Source organism: Tiliqua scincoides, chromosome 5, assembly GCF_035046505.1.
Source record: "Tiliqua scincoides isolate rTilSci1 chromosome 5, rTilSci1.hap2, whole genome shotgun sequence".
NCBI lineage: Eukaryota > Metazoa > Chordata > Lepidosauria > Squamata > Scincidae > Tiliqua > Tiliqua scincoides.
In genome coordinates this window covers 9,504,248-9,526,232 of record NC_089825.1, presented here as the reverse complement: position 1 = coordinate 9,526,232, position 21,985 = coordinate 9,504,248, and the positions used below count along the sequence as shown (strand labels likewise).

The following is a 21,985-nucleotide window of genomic DNA, read 5'->3' as shown; positions in this document are numbered from 1 at the left end:
CTTTCATATTGTACTTAGGTAATTGAAAGTAAAGGGATGAATGCCTAAAAATATAGTGCTTCAAGAGCTGGGTTAATACGAGCATTCATCTTCACTAATTTAAATATCTGTAATAATTCCATGATTCAGTTTTTGTTTTTGTTTTGTTTTTTTATAAGACTGAACTTAAGTGAACTAATACAGTTGAGCAGTTTTTTTAAGAAACCACCTAATTATTACCGTGTCAGCTTTAATGTTCTCCTGTTCCGATAGCCAATGATTTGGAGGACAGAAATTCCGTCTTGTATCTCTAGATTTCAGCATTTTCACTAAGTTAGTGATTACCTAGATGGCAGAAATAGTTCTGTTCAATATAAAAGCATATTATGCAAAAGTCAGACAATTGCACTAAACTATAAAACAGGGCTTCAGAGCAACAGTTTTATACATAAAATTATAAGATTACTGTTGTTACTCTTGAGTGATGTAATTAAGTAAGTAATTGAGAATTTGGCTATAGTTCACTGCACAGTAGCTTATTACTTAAAATTCCTCTCATGCAGACAGCTGAAATTTCACAACACATAAAAAAGATAGGAACTGGAATATCAGAGTACTTAATTCAGTTAAATACACTAGTTAATTTATTTCTTTAATTTAGAATAGGGAAGTCAATTGTATCAGGATCTACTTAGTACTTATTCATCATGAGATGCCAGGACATATGCCACTAAAACCAGACAAAAACAGCCAGAAATTGAAATCAATTCCTAAGCATTTTGAACTTTTGCCTATTTTATATTAAAACTTCTATTAATATTTGGAAAGGCACATTTATCTAGCATCTCCAGTGAGAAGGGGGGATATACTGTACACACAATTCTTGAAGGCAAGGTTTCAGCAAAATAATGGAAAGTGATCACTATTCCATTAACAGCTCATTCTGGAGTGGGAAAATTGCACTGGGGCAGTGCTATATGTTTCTGTGCTCGAGAACCTTCCACAAAGTCCAAGCATGCTCATGATAATGCAGGATCAACACTGTAGTTGAAAACTGAGACACACTTATGTGTCGATTCCAGGACTAAGGGCCCAATCCTATTCAACTTTCCAGCATCAGTGCAGCCGCAATGTAGCCCCAAGATAAGGGAACAAAGCCTCTGACTGCCTCCCCACCAAAGGATGCAGTGTGCACCCCACTGGCATAGCTGCACCAGCACTGGAAAATTGGATGGAATTGGGCCCTCATGTCAAATTGGAAAGTCATGTCAAATTGGAAAGCACTATAGTAGAATTATGGCTCTATGCAGTACAAGACCACCAATCTGTTTTTCAAGTACTGTAATCATTTTAGTGGTATGCAGACAGGGACATTAGCAGGCAGGTGTAAGAAGCAGCAAGAGAACTTAATGGACATTCAAGAGGATTTTCTTTCCACATGCTGAATTTTTAAAAATTTATGACCTAGTTTTTTTAAGTGAGGTTTCTCACATTAGAAAAAACTACTGAGGGGGAAAAACCATTAGTAGATCTGCGTGATTACTCAGAAATTCTTTCACAACCTTGCCCTTTGTAAAATTCAATGCAGGTTAGCCAAGTCGGTCACTAAAGCATTGATTCCATTAGGCCCCAACTGCAGACGTCACAAGAAGATATTGCATGAAAACCTTTCAAGTACCAAGGAAAGTAATTTGAAAGACATTCCAAGAAATTAATCTAATGCTGAAATAGCAGCTGCAAAAAGCAAAGGTGACTAAGGGCCCAATCCAATTAAACTTTCCAGCACTGGTGCAGCTGTACTGCAGCCCGGAGGTAAGAGAACAAACGTTAATGTACCTTAAGGTGGCCTCCATGACTACCCCTTCACCACAAGATGCAGTGCATGTCCTGTTTGCACGACTGTACCAGTGCTGGAACATTGGATAGGATTGGGCCCTTAGTCTTTAGAAACCTGTTTAAACTCAACTACTGTTAAAAAAAATGAGGGATCTTTTCGATTCTAAAAAAGGAAGCAAGCAATCTCACTTCAAAAACTTTGGCCCTTTAAATAAGTGTGGTGGGTGGGTTGCATCTCTGATGTTCTAATCTCTTGTGCCCACAAAAGTATTTAGAGCCAGGGTACAGAAAAATACCTTTTTTTGAAAAAATAGTTTATATATACAGGAAACTAGCGCTAAACTGAAACAGGAATCCGCATTTCTTGAAACCTTTTACCCTTGCATCACCAAACTTAGTGTACAAACACACAGAAGTTTCCAGAAATTTTGAATCCATAGAGAGAAATACCTATCCCCCTTTTTGAAGAAAAAAAAAAATCAGAAATGTCTGGAAAAATGGAAATACATGTAATATTTATTTTCTTATCAGACCTAAACTTACCTAACATTTAAGAACATGTATTGTGTATAAAATACAGACTTTTACATTTAATGAATATATTAATGATACAATATGAATGCCTTTAATTTATCAAACAATAAACTGCTACTTTAAAGCTTTTAGCCCTATAAGGGGAAAAATGGGGCTATGATGCTGCCCCCACCTTGAACTGGAACAATGAATACTTTTTTCCAAAAAATATACTACTATTCCTTATTCACCCTGTTAGTTTATTAGCCTACAGCCACAGAATATGATAGAAGGAAAATGATTAAAGGAGATCTGGTTGTTCTAAAGGCCCCCATCTTACAATAGCACACTGTACATTCTACTTGATTTTGGAAAAAAAGTATTCATTGTTGCAGTTCAAGGTGGGGGCAGCATAACAGCCCCATATTTTTCACTGGCTATGTACTTCTCTCAAAAGCAAAGCAGGCAGAATCCATGAGTCCTGCCACCATTTCCTTTTCTTTTAGCCCTCCTCCACGTATAAGATGAGAACAATTGTCTTAATGCCCATTATTGCTCTGCTCATATTAATGTTAAAGAAACACGAACAGTTATTTTTTTCTTGGATTATAAATAGGCATTCGAAGTTTCAGTATTTCAGCCTTGGTCTCAGATGTATATGGTTTCAAGACTGGGGATCAGAAAGTCTGTTCACTTCCATGTAAATCTGGCTGTTCCTTAAGATCTTCTTCAGAGGGCCTGCTCTAGCTGCCCCCAACTTCTGAGATTACGTGGGTGGTGACAGAGACAGGGACTTTTCTGTGGCACCCAAGTTATAGAGTTCTCTTTAAAGCACCAGATAAAAACAATGTTCTTTCCCTGAAATTTAATGGACATTTTACTGTCCTGACCTCAGTGCTTACTGCTCTTCTGTCTTTATCATTGTTGGCTTGCTACTATGATATAGTACTGTTTTAGGCTACAATCCTATATGCACTTATCTGGAAGTAAATTCCATTTAACTCAATGGGGTTTACTGCCAAATAAACACGCACAGGATTGTGCTGTATTGCACTGTATTATTGTAGCTTTCACATTTCTAATTTTAGTTTGTTTTAACTTAATTCTTGTTAACGTTAAAGATTCTAGAGGCATTCAGGTTGAAGGGTGGATAATTTATTATAAAGAACTCCATGTTAAATGTACATGCTATACAAAACTATTGATACTGGTCAACAGGTCAGAGAGGAATCATATTTTTAATTGTCACAGAACATATGCAGTTTTCAGAGAAACATGGTGTATATAATATCCAAATTTGGGTGCTCATTGCCCCATGGAGACAAATATAGGAGGTCTCCTTAGGAGTGGGGCCACTTAGGTCCATCCTCTTTGATACATGCACAGTAGCCCCACCCTCCCTTTGACTGAGACCATAAAATGTTTCATTATCCAGATTAAACTTCATGCACTGAAATTTTTTCAAATTTTACCAAACTGTACATAATCATTAAAATAATTTGATGCAGGGGAATCAATCTTTTATGTGGATTTTAATGCAAGATATTTAATTCAATGGGAGCACACTGAATTAATAAGACAACATTGCATATTTTTCTACTGTATAAAAGCCAATACACGGAACACATTTCACACCTTGCAAACAGAGTTTACTGGATAATGACATTACATATTATTAAATTAAAACTGTGCACTTGCATATGAGATCAATCTGCCCAATGTTAAGTTTATTGATGCACTTAGTACAGTATTCAACACAATCAAAACTTTATCAGTTAGTATCATCACTAGTAATGCCCATAATGTTCATGCTCATAAGTGAAATGTTGTGAAAAATCAAGCAAAATGGGTGGGATAAAGGCTATTGTAGACTTGTAGAATGAATAAGCATTCCTTAATTAGCCCATCAGGTTAAGTGCAAGCATTAATGGGCCTTTCCTAAAGTCTAGCATGACATCTTTCTCCAAACATGGCCAAGAAGAAAGTTCCATTAGCAATATTAATACAAGCTTAGTTGATCATTTTCATTCAATTAACTTCTTTCAATTAAATAGATAGCTTGACAAAAGCAGTGATAAAAGACCTGAAGGGACGGCTGATGACTCGAACTGAACATTAGCGTGCGAGAGGTCACTGGTATTAAACGGACTGTAAATCTAGCATTCAATTTGGAAAATGCATTTCTTCTGCTTCCACTCCTTTAATGAGTAATTTTAGCTGACTATCTGTGTTTGCTGCAGAAATTTCATGGCAAGTCAAACACCGTCTCGCACAACAGTTATATTCTTCAATCCTACCCCACTTTCCTAGTGTTCCTCAACCTTGTGATGCTGGGGAGGATCAATCTTGATGGAATACTGGTGGCTATTATAAATGTTTAATACAAAGACCACACAACTGAGTGATCTTAGTTCTGAACCCGTTACACTGTCTCAAACATTGGGTCTGTTAACAGGGGCTGTTGTCATTTTAAGATGTAGTCAGAATTGGTTAAATCCAACCAGCAGTTTCCAGATTCCTTGCTGGGCTTTGCAGCAGGTTTACCAGGAGTCCAGGATGTGCTCAACTGTGACTATGATCCATAAAAGTACCCAAGGATGAATCAGATGCTTCAGATATTCTGGGCCCAGAGGAATGGAATACATGAATAAGAAGAGGTGATGCTTCCAACTGCTGAAGATGAGTTAGGCTTGGAAGGAAGTCCATCAAGCCTAATCACACAAGGACCCAAAAGAACAAGGGATAATTTATTTAAAGAATTTATATCCCACCTTTCCCTTGCCAAAGCAAATGCCCAAGGCGGCTTACAAAATGCTCACAAAACATAACAAAACTCTCAGGCCAGTGCTGGACCATGAGAGCTGGTGTTACAGGCTCCCTGTGGCCTGGGCATCTCTTCTTTCCACCCTCAGGGCACCAAGTTCTCAAGCCAACCCTTGGAAGGTGGGGGAAGGGTGACACTAACAGTCCTCTCAGGCCAGTGCATTTCTCTTAGATTAAGTCTGTCTCAGTAGGTGAAATACAGAGAATGTATTAGCTCTAATTATAAGCTCACTAACAATTTCTAAAAGCCCAATCATATCTGCACTGGAGCAGTAGGCACAAAACGCCCACCACTGTATCTTGTAGGATACTAGCAGGGTGAAGGTCTCTTAAGGGAAAGGGGACATTTGTCCCCTTACTGCAAGTAAACCCCCAGCCTGCTCAGTAGGGCTTCTCAGGTCTGTGTCTGCTGTTTAGCTGCTACTGCCCCTGCCAAGTTTTTTGGTTGCAGTGGAAGTTGCTTTTTGTCCTGCCCTCTTGACCAGCTAATGTGATGATGTAGAAAGCCTCTGGAGATACTCTGATCTGTAGAGTGGGTGCAAGGAACAATGACAGTGCAAGTATCCTAGCTAACTCATACCATTGCTGTTACTGATATTGAGGAATTCATAATCAGCTCGGTTAGGTAGGTCCTTTAATGGGGACATCAGCCAGTGCCTGTTCTGGGATACCATTCCTAGCTGAATCCAAAGGTGATGAATTAAAATAATTTCTACATCAATTCTTCTCTCTGCTGCTCAAGAAAACTACTTGTTGAAACATACAATCAAACATCTCACAGTATTAAGATTCATAACTTCAGAATCTATATAAATATTGACAAACCATCAATCACAAAAGTCCACAACAATAACATGGCATAAAATATTATGTACTCAGTTTAAATGCCTAAATATCAGTGGTTCCCAAACTATGAGTTGTGGCTCCCTGGGAAGCCATGGAACCCAGTCAGGGGAGCTGCGGAATCCTCATGAAAAACCTGCCACTCTATACAATGTTGTAGCCCTGTTGGAATCCACAGCCAATGGTCCAGTAGGTCAAGGGAGCCCCAAATGAAAAAGTTTGGGAACCACTGCTGTATATTATCTCCATCTTAGAATCAGGTGCATACTCCATCATCTGTGTTAGCATCTCCATGCTTAACATACATGAAAAGGGAAATTCTGCAATTGCTTTTGATTCCTTCTATATACTATTGACAACATGTATACCTTAAAGAGCTGAATCCATCGTTTCTGTTCCATTTGTATACACTGTTGCATTTCTGAATTTGTGGTGACTCCCACGCTTCTAAATGCTGCAATGTATTCTTCACGAACTTCTGGCTTTGTTTCTGGATATGCCAATTTTATAATACCTAAGCAAGCATCTCGAAGGCAGCGTGATAATATTACCAGTTCTTCTAATGTAAAAGGCATCATTGATGATTGTCTTTGACCTACAACTAATTAAAAAAATACTAATCAAAGGCATTCATTCTTGCTCTTTTTGTTGCAAAATCCAAAAAACCAAAAGACAATATCCTGGATCAACACCAATGAGGCTGCCCAGAAATGCAACTACATTTTCTATGTAACTGAGAATTAACCACCTTTCCACGAACTATTAGACTTAATCTTAAAATCTGCATTCTCCTATCCTACAAAAGCAATGAAAGTCTAACAAAATCTTCCACTCTGTGGCATTTATTACATTTTAATTAAATCAAGCAAAGACAACATAATCTAACAAGTCATTGTGCCATATACAACAGCTCAGAAAGGCTACAGTCCTATACACACTTCTCTGGGAGCATGCCCCATTGAAGACAATTGAACTTCTGGGTAGACATGCATAGAATTATGTCTGCTTTACAAGCTGCTTGCTTGAGATTGTTGAAAATGATTTCTGAGTACCAGGTAGTATATATGGCTAGTGGGCTGTATTCTTAATAAAGTTCAGTATTTAGCCTGACAGATCACAAATTGTGCAAGCCTCACTGAAACTCCTATTGTAAATTCAGGATAAATTTTACTCCAATATTTTCAGAAACATTAAAAAAAACTACGCAAGAAGTGAGTGGTTCAAAACAATGCAATAATATATCTTTCTTGTATTACAGCAGTAAAAAACAGTCCTACTACTAATAATTCAATTTTTGCCTTGTGCACACACACACACACACACACACACACACACACACACACACACACACAATCTATATTTTTGACCCAACATGAATGTTATATTGGCACATCCTCTGTATCTGCGGATTTGGGATCTGCAAATTTAAATCAACATGACTTCAGAATCCACAGAGGACGCTGGACCTGAGCTCATGGGAGAGACCAGAGGTGTTCTCCAGTTGCATCCAGGAGGCTTTCTGAGGCCTGCAGAAGCCATCAGAAGTGTCTTTCCAGCACCTCCAGAGGCTTTTCTGAGGCCCACAGAGGTGGCATGTGGCCTCAGAATATCTCTGGATGCAACTGCAGAACATCCTTGGTCACATCTGGAGGTCCAATGGACCAGAATCAGAGATTTCAATATCCACAGGGGTCCAGGAATGTATCCCCTGTGGATACCAAGGTTCAATTGTTTGTCTAGATTCTACATATACAGAATGCTACATTAATAGTAATACAAGCTTTGAGGGAAAATGGTAAACTAGACAAACATTTAGAGAGGACAATCAAAACACTTACCTTCTATAGGATCACCAAAGAATTCATTATCATGTATTGAAATGAGTGAGTGACTAAACAGTGAGCTAAAAAGGTAAAAGATAGGGATGATCCGACTGGAATCTTCTAAAGACATTGGAGAACCACGAGATATCACCTGCAGTAGTGGTACCATAGACCTTAGGAGATAAACACAAAACAAAAACACAGAACTGTCATCAATTCAAAAATATGACAGAGAAGGGGTGGGGAAGAAAGGACAAACCTTTCTTTTTCTGATGTTTCAAAACAAGTTAAAAACGGTAAATATTTTAATAACATTTGAAAGGCAGCCTATGCAACTTACTACCATGTAAGCAATTTTTAGATTTCAGCCTAAATCTACATAAACTTGCACATGGAAAAAAATAGTTCTAAAGAAAAAAGCATGCTTTTTTAAAAATAATGTCTACTATAATACATGCAGAAATGTTTATAGCACTGCTTAAAATGGTTACTTTACCATTTGTCTGTAACATATTCTCACAATATTATTTCACGCTGTACAGTAGTTCATTCTGCTTTATTCACATTTAGATTTTTACTCTAACTACTACATACCCAGTAATCATTTCCGTTGTCATCGAAGAGATCAAATACCAAAGATGTCTCAGGAACCTGGCATTAAAAGCTAGGCTGTACAAAAGTCTAAAACAGAAAGAGAAATTTTTAATTATTACAACAGACATATTATTATTAAAACTTAAAGCATCAACAAATTGGCTTACTTTAACTATTCTCTTAAGTAAGAAGTAATTCACATAATGTTTTGATTAAATGTCAAATTCCCTTTTCCAGTTAAATTTGTGTCACTGTTTCCTAAACCAGCTGCCTCTTCAATGCTTACATCCATCCTCTTTCAAATTGTTAATTTAAAACCAATGGTTCCACCTCTTTCAAATCAAGCTCAATCAAAAAGTGCTCTGCTTGTTACACTGTTCAAATTGTTAACTAATTCTGTTTGATAACTCACAACTGAGTTAGAGAAAATGGCATCTATAGGATGTCTCAAAAAAATGTACACACATTTCAGTGAGCTCTAATTCATACATTATTGCAGAAAACCTGCACCACTCAAACATCTAAGGGAAGCAGTTAAGAAATTGCATGGAATCATTCCAGCACACATTGGTGAATGTCTGCAGATCCTTTAGTCAACAATGTCGGTGGTCCGTGGCTGCCAACAGGGAACATTTCAAGAACTTAAACCTAATTCATTAATTTATTAATGAATTGGGGTCAAATACGCACTTGTCATTACTGAAGAGTGCATTATTGTGATCTCTGAAAACTTAAAATTCAAATTTTCTTTGTCATAATTGTTTTCCTGTAGCAGGACGTACTGATGTTGCTTCATTCACACATATATCAAAACTCAGTATGATGCCCACAAACAGCTTATTTCAGTGCTGTCATTTTTTAGATGGGTGGATCACTGAGGTGCCACTATAATGGTCCTAATCTGGAATAATGGCAACCATGCATCATGACCTTGTGGTCATGATGAACACACAGTACACTTCTGTTGAATTGTGACAGATTTTATTTCTCTGGAAGTCAGTGAAGTGTGTGTGGATACAGCTGCGCATTTTTAAAATCTAAAGAATTAATAAACTCTACAAGAGGTACCAACGACAAATGTGTCACTGTATCCCATCTCCCTAAGAAGAGTGTTCTGCACATGCACCATACTGCATATAGTGTACACTGAAGCACTTGCTTGACACCAATGTTAATGAATTAGCCTAAGTTCTTGAAATGTTCTTCTTCAGAATAAATAATTTAAAACTTATACTTACAAATTCCTTCTTCAATATGTTCTAGAAATATTTAACAGTAGTTTGTACCTCCTCCCCTACCTTTTCCACCCCATTAGTCCATAAAATCCTCATAAGAATTCCAATGATAAGATTTGTGGAAAAGCAAACCCATACTTTAAATATCACTCACACCCTCTTCTACCCTGAAAAAATCCAGAATTCCTGCAAGTCTTCCAATGCATTTACATTTCCAAGGTTATAGTCTTAGCTGCTATCACACTGTTTTGAATCTGTTATAACCACCTCTTTACAACAGTTAATGTTGAAAGCACCCCAACAAAACAGAAATTTTCTTAAAAACGGCATTATCTTTCTCTTCCTTTCTAGCATCTATTATAAATCAGGGTCACATTTCTATGAATTTTCTAATTATGCACTTCTCTATCCAGGGTAGTTATACACTTGTCATCCTTAACTCTGTACTTCCCTACAATTCCTTAAATTGCAACCTCATTCTAAATGTAAATATAAACACTACCTAGAATTATGCATGTCAAAACAAATAAGTAGTTTAATTTTCTTTTTTCCTTTTTGCTTTTGTTTAATGACAATACTATAAAACATTAAGCTTAAAATGGGAAAAGTATCCAGTGGCAGCTTGAACTACTAGGGCTATAAAAGGCATTTCTATAGTTTCTGCAGTCTCATTTTAAATTTGTTAAGTCAAAGGAGTTTTTAGCTCTGCCTCTTAAAAGAGAACAGATTTCATTAGAATTCTGGAGACTTGTTAAGCAGGCATCTAATTGTTCAGAAAAGGGACATGATTTATATGTATTTGGCAGATGGGTATTGGGCAGCCCTGGCTTTTTAAAAAAAGGTGTCAAATTCCTTTTGTACAATGGGAGAGATTAAATGGCCCATTAAGCTTTATTTAGCTGAGGCACGGCTATAAGTTAATTAGTTAAAGGCAAGATTTTCAGTCTAGGTCATAAATTGGGCCAATTTCCCACTGAGACCATTTAAGTTAACGAAGAGAATACAATAGAATGAGACAAGCTCATATAATCCGATAAAGGTCACTACAGAAGGGCAGCATATTTTGACACTCCCTTTAAACTGGAAGTTGCCACAGGTAGAAGATAACAGATGCGAGTGCTATTAAATTACATTAAATGAGCCATTGAACTCCACACACTTGTAAATGAAAGTTTTTTTGTTCTACCTCTGTGACTTTTATTGTTAAAGCAGTTCCACTAGGCAAAATGCACTCTAAATATTTTAATACAATAGTCTGGGGAAGGTACCAAGAAATTAAGAGTCAGAAATTTAATTTCATGATAGATCATTAAATGTTCTTTTTGAGGTGTAAAACTTGACATGAAGTTAAATTATACTCTAAATAGCGTCACTGTTAACTCTGCAAGTGGTTACATATATAAATTACCATCATCAGCCAAGAGTTCCTGCTGACAGTCCAGCATATATGATAATTTGACACCACATAGATCCCAAAATCGCCCTGGAGGCTGGGGATAAGAATAGGCCCTCAGTTTGGCTGTACTTGTCATAAGAGGCGACTAAACAGCCGGGTAGATGGGACTCATTAGCATGGGAAGGCAGCTCATCTGAGAGAAGGAAAACTCTGATCCCAAACCTCCACTGCCTTGTGGCTACATCCAGTTATGGAAAAGGCTTCAGGAGTCAACCTCGAGGCAAAATCCGGGGCCGGATTCCCTGAGGCAGTTCATGGCTGAACACAGTCATGTTCTGGCAACTCCTGCAATGCCGCTGGAAACAACCGTATTGGCTGTTGAAAAAAGTCAGTCTTTTTTTTTTTTTTAAAGTCCCAGGTAGGACTTAACCCACAGCCTCCAGCAGGGGGCTCACTCCAGGAGCTTAACTGTGGGTTAAGTCCTAACTGGAACTTAAAAAAAAAAAAAAAAAGGTCAAAAAAGAGCCTGCCTGGGACTGAACTTTGAGGAGTTTTGCAGCCTCAACTGGCCCCCCTTTTGGCAACTAGCAACCAACCTTTATATTTTGCAGCCATGGAGCACCTTCCCACCTAAAAAAAATTATTCCTCATAGGGATTTGAACCCCAAGCCTCTGGCTCCACAGACCTGCACTTTAGCCATTGAGCCACCAGAGCTCTTAGGCTCAAAGTGTTTGGAACTAACACTTGAGGCACTGATGGCCACCAGCTGGGCTCAAGACCTTATATATTTGTTCTGAACACTTTAACTACTGTATAGGCTTTCCTATAGCCCAATGGAGAGAGATTCCTATAGCCCAATGGAGCACCTCCCCACCTAAAAAAAAATGGGGTGTTTCACTCCAGCTGTGGCAGGAGTGCTTTTGCTATCAGGGAGCTCACAAGGGATGGACGTGTGTGTGTGTGTGTGTGTGTGTGTGTGTGTGTGTGTGTGTGTGTGTGTGTGTGTGTGTGTGTGTGTGCGCGCGCGCGTGTATAAAAATGGCTTATAAATAAATAAATAAATAAATAAATAAAAGTTGTGAGTTCCTGCACCTATTTTTTTTTTACAAAAAAAGCACTGAAACAGTCTATCCTGCATATCTACTTTACCCAGGCTTCGTGCACTGGAGAGGACACTCTGTTCCAGAACCACCATTCAGAGCGCGATATCATAGTCTTCCGAGACTGAAGGATGCCAACATGGAGATCCCAAAGGTGTCAGACTACATAGAGTTTAACTGTATGATGACGGTGGTTACGCTTATAGTAGCTATTATTATTAATGAAACAATTGCTCATAGGGGAGTGTGGCATTGTAGGACAAGACCAGTATGCTAAGCAAGGGCCTGGAAGAAGGCCCCCATGCCATAACCAACAGGTGCAGCAAGATGGCAGCATAGGCAGAAAGACATCTGGGTCATCTGCTTCTCTTGCAAGCTCCATCTGCTTAAATGTTTACAGAAGGATGATGTAACACACAAAAATTCACAATCAAAATCAGTATCCATGGTTTCCATATCTAAGGGGGTCCCTGGAATGGATCCCCCAAGGATATGGAGGCCTGTCTGTATAGCTGGCAGAGAACCAAGTAGTCCCACAGGTCTGGGCTGGGGCATTACTTGGGGTAAGGGAAAAATATCCCCTTATGGAGACCTTCAGCCACCTCCCAACCTGCACTGGATACAGCATGGGTCAGGATTGAACTCCCAGACATTTAAATGTACACTATAGCTGCGCCCTCACATCACACAGGTATTCACCAATATTAGCAGATGAAGACACAGATAATAGGAAGAGGCTAAAACAAAACAGAAGACTTAAATCTCCTCCTTCCCTGCATGAAACAGAAAGGGGGCACACACAAACACATCCCTCTCCAAGGCTTATCCCATGGCATTTGAACCAAGTCATTAAGTTGCTGTACTTATCACACTGATCTTCAGTCAGCATTCAGAGTTAAGCTGAATTTCAACATTTGTTTTTTCTATATAGGAAGATGAGACAGAAAAGGTGGAAAACAGATAGAGAATAAGGACGACTGTGAAAGAGGACAGTACTTCTTTACCTTTAAACATTGCACAGAAAATACATTTTTTAACAGGTACATCCTCTGGGTGACAAAATGGACATGGCATCCTCCCTTTCTGTGTGATCAACTTAGAGAGCAGAAAGATAGGCATATATAGTAAAAAGAATTCAAAATGCATTCCTTTTTACAATTTTATGATAAAGGCAAGTCCTGGGATTGACAAGGTTGCCTATTTAACATGCCATCTCACACATAATTAAGTTGACCACTTTCATAACTTGTGAGAACAAAGTCGCACAAAAAGAATGTAATGTTTAAGCACTGCTCCTTGGAGGAAACAGAGGCTGTAGTCATGCAATTAAGGCTATAGAAACTTTACTCATTAAGCACCTTTCCTAAACAGTTCACCAATAAACCACCAGAGCAATGGTGCATTTAAATCCCATAATTATTATCCAAGGCAATAGACAAGTTGCAATAAAGGCAGACACACTAATTCAGCTTCTGCTATGATCTCCAGATCTCACATCCTGCTCTAATGCAATTAGCTGACAAAGAACTAATTACCCTAATCAAATGATCACAGTTTCACTGACATCTTACTTCCTTGAGTGGCTATAAACACCAGAAGGCTAAAGAGATAGCACCAATTAGTTTGCTATACCAGTGTTTACACAGCAGCTTGAATTAATTATGTTTTACAGCATTCCAAAAATACCAAGAGTATTGTGTTACTATTAGTAACTTTTATATGTTATCAAATACATGCAACTCACTCATTCTAATGCATTTAAAATGACAGAGAGGTAGGTGCACTTCTAATCTCTTGACTGTAATTCAACACAAGAGAGTTGAACCTTTTAGTATTTTATGCAGACATAACAATATAACATTTTAGACCTCACAGGGTTCCACAATAGAGCACCAGCTTTGCACTGTATAAGGTCCCATGGTAAATTTTTGGCATCTCCAGCTAGGTTTGAGAAAGATCCTGTTTGAAATTCTGAAGAACTGCTCCTGTAAGGAATTGTCAGCAATACTGAACTAAATGGATTGATTCAGTGGGTGGTTTCACGTGTTCATCAAGGAAGGCCATATAAAAAAGGTTTGGTGTTTTGATTCTTTTGTGAGCAGCCAACTATCCCTCTCACTCTCTGCTAGACCAAAAATTGCTTTTGGAATTCCTATCAGTTTCAAAAGCAGTACGCAGTATGCTTGAAGCAGTATGCTGTAGCTATCTGAGTCTCCTTTTGGGCTCACAGAACTACTTACACAGTTCTAAAGCTTCCATCCAGTCCTTTGCCACACTGGTCCTCAGCAGAACTTGCTACCTAGCAACTGCCACCAAAGGAAGACTTGTCTCCATTATGGGTTTAGCAAATTCCAGCTTCTCAGTCCCATTCCTCCCATGCCTCAAGAGCACTTAAGTAATAATTTTAATCCTGAAGAAATCTTCAAGTGAAGTTATAAATGTACCAGAGGGGGGGGAAGTGTGTTTCACTTTTTAATTCCTAATTATATAAATTAAAATCTTCATAAATCTTCAGATTTCTTAACAATTAAAAAAATTACAAATGAAAATAATTAGGGGTTATATTCCCCAATTATGGTTCAAGGAACTGAAGATCAAATTAATGTTTAATATATCACTGAGGTCACATTGATTTATATCAGAATTCTATAAAAAAAAATAAGCAGTAACTGGCCCTCTGAATAGCAAACTTGTGCTGGCGCAGCTGGGCCAAGTGGTCCATACTGTGACTAGAGCACGTAAGGAGCAGGTTGGAGGTCTCCTTGGAGTAAGGGGATTTTTTTTCCCTTACCCTGAATAACACTCTGGTCTGCACAATGGGACTACTCAGATCTATACCAGCTAATTCACAGTTCAAGCAGCCCGTGTAGAGCTTCCAGGCCCAGGATATAGGATAGTATATCGCAGAGGCCTTCTCTGCCAATTCTGCCCCATTCCACCCTCCCCCTGCCCCGAAATGCCCCCAACCAACCTCCATTCTGCCTTCCTCAAGCCCCTGCACTGCTTAGTGCTTTTCTTACATTCACCAGAACTACCTGCACTAGACACAAATGTGCTTTACTGCACTTTTGCAACACACTAGGCCAGCACTGTAGCCACTGCACCAGTGGAAACCTACAATATGATTGTGCTGTTAATTATGTAGTAAGAGATAGTTCTTTCACCTTCTTGGAATGATACAAATATGGCATTTATATTGAAGAAGGCAAACTTTCAACAGGATATTACAAAGTGACAAAGCAGAGTTAACATAGCATCGTTGTATAAGCAGAAGAAGACTGTAAAAAATACATCCCAAAATTAGTAGACATTGCTCAGAAAAATGCACCAGTCTTTCGCACTTACCTGACTTTCGGCACCATCATTCGGTGCTGCACCATCAAAGTGTGGCAGATGGAAGCCATCAGGGTAAAGATTTCTTCACTAGCCGAATCTCTCCAAACCATATTCAAGAGAGTGTTTGTCTGCTGCTTTGTATCCAGCTTTGAAAGACACTCTTCAGTTATACACTGGACTGATATTCTTCCATCTCCCTGTAATACAGCACAAATTGTTATAACTCCGTGTTTTCATTACGTCCTTTTTTTTAAGGTGACATGCCAAATCCAAGACAATATTACAATGTAAAACATTATTTACAATTGTAAAATATTATTATTATAACAAAGTAAAATAATTTGGTCCACCACTAAGACACACCGGTTCTGCCATTTCAAGCTGATTTAGAAGTGCACCAATATGCTTCTGAACCTCACAGAACGAACACACAGACATGACTGGCACTATGCTGATCCCTCTATCTGCTGGACCAGCTTCCAGTTTCAAGGCAAGGAACATATACTGTTTATTGAAGAACTATTTCAGGGCTCTTTGATACAATTTTGCAGTAAGGTATTTCAGAACACACAACAGTCTGGTTTCCCTGGATGTGTTTCAATTATTTAAATATCTTACAAGTAAGCACTCTTGAGTTTTTTAAATATGTACAGAAGAGCCTGTACACAATAAATGCTTCTAATGACCTGTTTAGCCAAATGCTAGATTGTGGCTCAGCATGTTGTATGCCTGGATGAGAAAAGAAAGCACCACTGCATGGTCTATATCAGGGGTGTCAAACTCGTTTCATACAGAAAGCCGAAGTTAGCATTCTTGGCGCCTGCTGAGGGCCACAAGTGATGTCATTAAGGAGAAATGCTCTCATATAGAAGTTCATTAACTGCAAATGACAGAAGAGAAAATACGCAAGTCTTGATCGTATTTCAAAATATGGGAAAGCCCAATTTTCATGCGGGCCGCTGTTTCAGTGGTAACACATCAGCACTGCTCAGCAGCTGAGAGCCGGATAAAAAGCTTCCGGGAGCCGCATCCGGTCCCCGGGCCTTATGTTTCACATCCCTGGTCTATATAAAAGATGAACATTTGAATTTCCCATAATGCATTGTGGCTCTTGCTCTTTAAAAGTTTCGCCTAATCTTTTTTGGTTAATTACTGAAAAGATAATTTGTACTCTGTATTTGTGAAGTACTCTGTATTTCTGAACAAGTTAATTCAGTTTTGATTATTGGTAATGAATATCAGTTTTGTGTACAGATGAAAACCAAATTCCCTCACTCCCACCCCAAAGCAGAACAGAAAGAGTTTCTTCTCATGCACAGGGGCAAAAATTCCCTTACACAGCATCTCCTCGTATTTTAATTGGTATCATTCAACAGAAAGCCCTCAACTTTGTAAAGGGTAGTTTCACAGTAGACTGTTGCTCAAAAGTAATGAGTTTAAAAGTTCCTCCACAAACATGCAGAGTAGCTACTAGGACCCATTTGAATTCCAGCCTATATGAAGATACCCAAGATTATGTTTTCACTACTCTAAGATTAGCAGACTAATCTTAATCTACTAAATTCAATTATCTATTGACTTCAGTATTTTGAAGGCAAGTTTTCCAAAAGCACAAGTAGTAAGAAATAAAGGCATAACATTATAAAGGTATAACATAATAAAGGCATAACAATGTTTAGAGATTCAAACTGTTAAAACAGGCACAAACTGAAATAGTAGCAACCAGTTCATAGTTGCTTGTCAGAGAACTACCTTTCTAATAATAGTAACTGTAAAATCACTACCCGAAATTAACAAATCAGACTTCTATTTATAAATTCACATAAAGAACAGCAAGGCTTTTACATACAACCTCCTTGCTGATCTTTCTGAACAACCATTAAAACTCTGCCCCCATTAGAATTCTATTCTATTCCACAATAAATCACAGTACATTATGTAGCCACGTATGTAATGTGTTACTAGACTACAACTGACATGCCTGGCCATATAAAAGCCACCGTAAGCAGCTTGCAACAAAACACCTGGGAATAAACACCCTCCCCCCTACCCCACATGCTTTCCAATGAATAAACCTATAAACTATCCACTTATTATTAGGAGCAAAATAAGTATCAGCATAGTGCTCTGATCCTATATATTTGACTACAAATATTGAGGGGAAGGAGTTATAGCAGAGGAAGTCTGCGCAAGCTTGAATGTTGCTCTTGCAGAATTTCTTCAGGACCATTTTAGTACTTACAGGCACAGAAGTCACTTTATTGATTCGTTCATCCTCATCTTCCGAGTCACTGGTTGAGTCTTGACAATCTGTACCCGATGAAGACAAAGGTAACTGAGAAAGAAACATCTGGAGTACTCGCAAGTACACAAGGAGACCTTCTTCTGAAAGAGATCCTGCATGAAGGAAAATATTACATTTAAATGGATTATACAGAATATACACTGGGTGAGTGTGTGTGTCAGAGAGAGAAAAGAACAGAATAAAATGTCATTTATCCCATTTTATAGGCCATACAGAATACAAATTTGGCAAACCTTCAGAATCTGCACTCTCCATCTTTTTTTTTAAGTAAAGCTTTGAGTAAACAGTAAAGCTTTGAGGCTTTGCTGCTGGCAATATAAACTTTAAAACTCAATGACAACGAATGCTTATCCTGAAAAGTTAAAAAATCGCAAATGTTTTAAAGCAATAGCTCAAATTTAATTATTCCTAAGTATTTTTCAAGTCCTTTTAGGGCACAATCCTAACCCCTTATGTCAGTGTTTTCCAGCACTGGCATAGCAGTGCCAATGGAACATGTGCTGCATCCTGCAATTGGTGTCACTCAAGGAGGCCTCCTCGAAGTAAGGGAATTTGTTCCCTTACCTCAGAGCTGCATTGCCCTTATGTCAGTGCTGGAAAGCACTGACATAAGGGGTTAGGATTGCACCCTTTGTGTTACAATTCAAGTTTTTCCAGTCTGAGCCAAAAGCCCTGCAAGCTTGTGATTTTCACTGTGATGTTCAAGGCTGAAACCAGAAAGATCTAGGTCCAAATCCCCTTTCAGGCCAGCTCCCTGGATGACTTTAGCCCAGTCACTGTTAGCTGAACATAATCACCAGAGTTCTTGAGAAGATAAACAAAATAATCTCAATGTATGCACTCCACCTTGAAGTCCTTGAAGAAAGGCAGATTAAGGGTGCAATCCTAACCCCTTATGTCAGTGCTTTCCAGTACTGACTTAAGGGTAATGCAGCTCTGAGGTAAGGGAACAAACATTCCCTTACTTTGAGGAGGCCTCCGTGAGTGACACCCAACTGCAGGATGCAGCACACGTCCCATTGGCACCGCTATGCCAATGCTGGAAAGTACTGACATAAGGGCTTTGGAGTGCACCCTAAATGTCATAACATAGCCTATAATTTTTAAGCACTTAGTTGTAGGAATAAAAGCAGCAGCAGGCACCACAGGCTATTCCAGACATGATGTATAATCAATTGATACTTTAAATGGATGAATGTGTTTTTCATACCTAAATGTGTTTCGCCAAGTGTTAGAACACAGTAAAAAAGCCATGGAGCTCTCTCACTTTTTCTTGAACGCCTGCTTTCTGTTAACAATAGTGCATTCAGAAAGAGTTCATAGGGGAAACAGGTCTGCACATCTGTAAGGGCTGGAATGATGAAATGGAATATCTGGTCTGTAAAAGGTGCTGCCAGGAATTCTTCTGTAAAAGCAGCAAAAATCTGTTGCCTGCAGCAATGGGAAATGTAAACACAGTTTTTCACCAGCACATCCACACCATGATCAAACTTACAGGTCTAAACATATTTTTACCCATCAATTAAATTGTAAAACTGCATTTCATTAAGCCTGTATCAGATTACTCAAGTGAACTTCTGCCCTATTACTATTGTCTGTCTATTTTCCTTTGGTTGAATACATTCACTGAAAAGCAGTGACAGAATTTTAAGACTGGAAGGCACTAGAAAGGGTTGACCTAGTGGTTGTTCTACAAAGACCTACCTATTTTGAAAGTATGAATGCTTCACTCTAGTAAGCACAAACTCAACACAAAGCTAATGTGCAAAGATGCACAACTCAACCCAGGAATACTGAGAGGTATCCTGTGCTTACCTGGCATCTTCTGGACAGGAGCTATAATTAAAGTGCAATGGTTTCAGAACATTCTCCAGTAATATTTTTGCAATAGGAACTCGGGAGACATCAGAATATTCAATACTTGATGGAAGCTTGTAATTTATTAGTAGATAAAGAGACCTATAGTATCCTGAAAGAAAAATACAGCTTAAATCTTGTGTGTACATTTTAAGGTGTAAATTGTTTTTTGATAATAAGCATATTAATACATGTCAGAGGCAGTCTTTTACAGCAGGTCTTGTGGGATAAGCTTTTGTGGGCTGGAGTTCACTTGACTTTGATATGCTAACTATAATTTAAGCAGAATAGGGGATAAATATGAAAAAAATAAAGAGAATGCAAGTTGTTTTTTAATCTAGACATTCTGTTGAGGTGACCTGAATGGGTGGCACCCCAACTACTCACCTGAAACTTCAGGAATTAATCCTAAGAGAAGAGGAAAGGAAGAACTCTGAATGCTTCGAGAAAGTAGCCTGTGATTACTCCCTTCTTGGGAGTATGGAGGCTGGTGTCAGTTCAGCTGCCATGGTGACAAGGATGCCACAGCTTCCACAAAGGACTGGGGAAACCTTGCAAGGGCTCATGGAAGGCTGTCTATTCTTTGTGATAGTGTGTCCTCTGCTGCTTTATATTATATCAAAGGGGATAGTGCCAAGGAGAGATGACCCAAAGAGGGAACAGCTTTGTTCCCAGAAGAGCAGCAATTTAAGAGAGGCTTCCCAGAGACAGGAGAAACAATAGGATAGTGAGCAACCCCCTTGTCAATCTGAGGCATTTGTAGGCAAAAGAAGACCTTTATATGACTCTTGCTTTTGGAAAGGAAGCTGTGGTTGCATCATGGATCAGGACCATCCAAGCCCATATCCCAAATTCATTTTTATTTATTATGTTACTTAAAGTACTGATGCGGTTTAGTATTTTATGTATTTAGTATTTAGTATTCCATAATTTAATGATTATGAAAAGAAATTTCCTAGTTGATCTCAGGGATTAAGCAATTTTCAATATCAAATTCAAGAACTGGGTGCAATCCAACAGAATATTTGAAAACCTTTTTAATATAACTTACAACAGCCTATCAAACGTTAACATGCAACCTTTTATTAAAAGGAGCAAGTTCAAAGGCAGACATTGGTATGTGACACATAAATATGATTGTAAAGGTAAAATGCAGCCCAGAAACATATCCAACAGTAGTAACATTATAATAATGCAATGCTATTCTGAACGTCAATTACACTAACCTTTTTGAATCACATAGTGCAAGATTTGTTCAATTATTGATACTACATAGTTAGCATCTTGTAAAATAGGCAAATAGGTATTCTCAGATGAAAATACTTCAAGCATCCTCATAGGAAGTGCAACATTCAGACTGTCATCATTGCAGTTCTGCAGCAATCTGCAATTAAACAAAAAAAATCCACCATTATGCAACTATTAGAGGTTTTCCCTGTGAAAAAAGATATTCAACACCAACAAGCAAACAAGATGAGCTTGCAGATTTCAGAGTTGTGAAGAAAACTTAAACTGAATATTAGCAGTCACAGAGTAAGCATCCTCTGATGAAGTGTGGTACCTTACAGCTCCCACCAGGAATGCATCAATGCCAGTACTTCACCAGATATGGATGGTTCACTACTACCCTCATACTGCTGACTGAGGCGAGTCTTCAACTGGGCAATTTAACATATTTAATACAGATGAGCAATCTTAAATGAACAAATCAAGCTGTAGGTATTTGGTTTATTTGGCCATAACAATTTTTTTTTTACCTGCAACATAGCCCCAACAGCCTTTTTATCTGGAATACGCATGTAAGTTTGTCAGGGCCATCAAGTTGCTTCACAAACTGAGAATTTTGTTTAATCAAATTCTGACATATCCATATCTGAAAGAAAAAGCCATCCACAAATTAAAAATTCACGTTGTTGCTTTTTGCGATGAACTTAATACAACATGTATATAATACAAATAAAGTGCAAACAAAAATACTGTTCCCACTGCTTCCCCTCCCAACACTTAGGAAGTGTTTATGAAGATCATTTTGCAACAAGCACAGCTACCTGCAGGAAAAGAATTAAGGAAATAACTTGTTCAAAAAATAAGCTTTTAATATAGACCAGAAGGCAATTCATCATCTTCAAGGGGCACGGTCATGCATCTATGCAGCAAAGGATGCACAAATGTGTAGAAAGAGACACCATGAAAAGCATCCTAGCCTACTCCAAACACCAATCTATGATTATGTCTTAACTGCACCTAAACTTGGACTACTGTAACATGCTGAAAAAATTCAATAAAAAGTGGCAGGATGTGCATGTGTTTCAAGTGCCCCAAAATGCAGAACAACAGATCCTGG

General features: G+C 38.4%; 1 protein-coding gene across 1 annotated transcript in view; it reads right to left on the bottom strand.

Moving 5' to 3' along the window:
• The window catches only part of UBE3C (ubiquitin protein ligase E3C), a 74,894-nt gene that overhangs the window by 30,821 nt on the left and 22,088 nt on the right, over positions 1-21,985 (bottom strand). Inside the window, exons 5-14 of the mRNA XM_066629053.1 lie at positions 21,399-21,514; positions 20,868-21,025; positions 19,600-19,753; positions 18,995-19,215; positions 17,722-17,876; positions 15,489-15,676; positions 8,412-8,498; positions 7,833-7,990; positions 6,363-6,595; positions 220-324 (exon numbers count right to left, since the gene is read on the bottom strand). Of these exons, the coding sequence (XP_066485150.1) occupies positions 220-324; positions 6,363-6,595; positions 7,833-7,990; positions 8,412-8,498; positions 15,489-15,676; positions 17,722-17,876; positions 18,995-19,215; positions 19,600-19,753; positions 20,868-21,025; positions 21,399-21,514 (1,575 nt within the window). The remainder of the gene's footprint in view (positions 1-219; positions 325-6,362; positions 6,596-7,832; positions 7,991-8,411; positions 8,499-15,488; positions 15,677-17,721; positions 17,877-18,994; positions 19,216-19,599; positions 19,754-20,867; positions 21,026-21,398; positions 21,515-21,985) is intronic.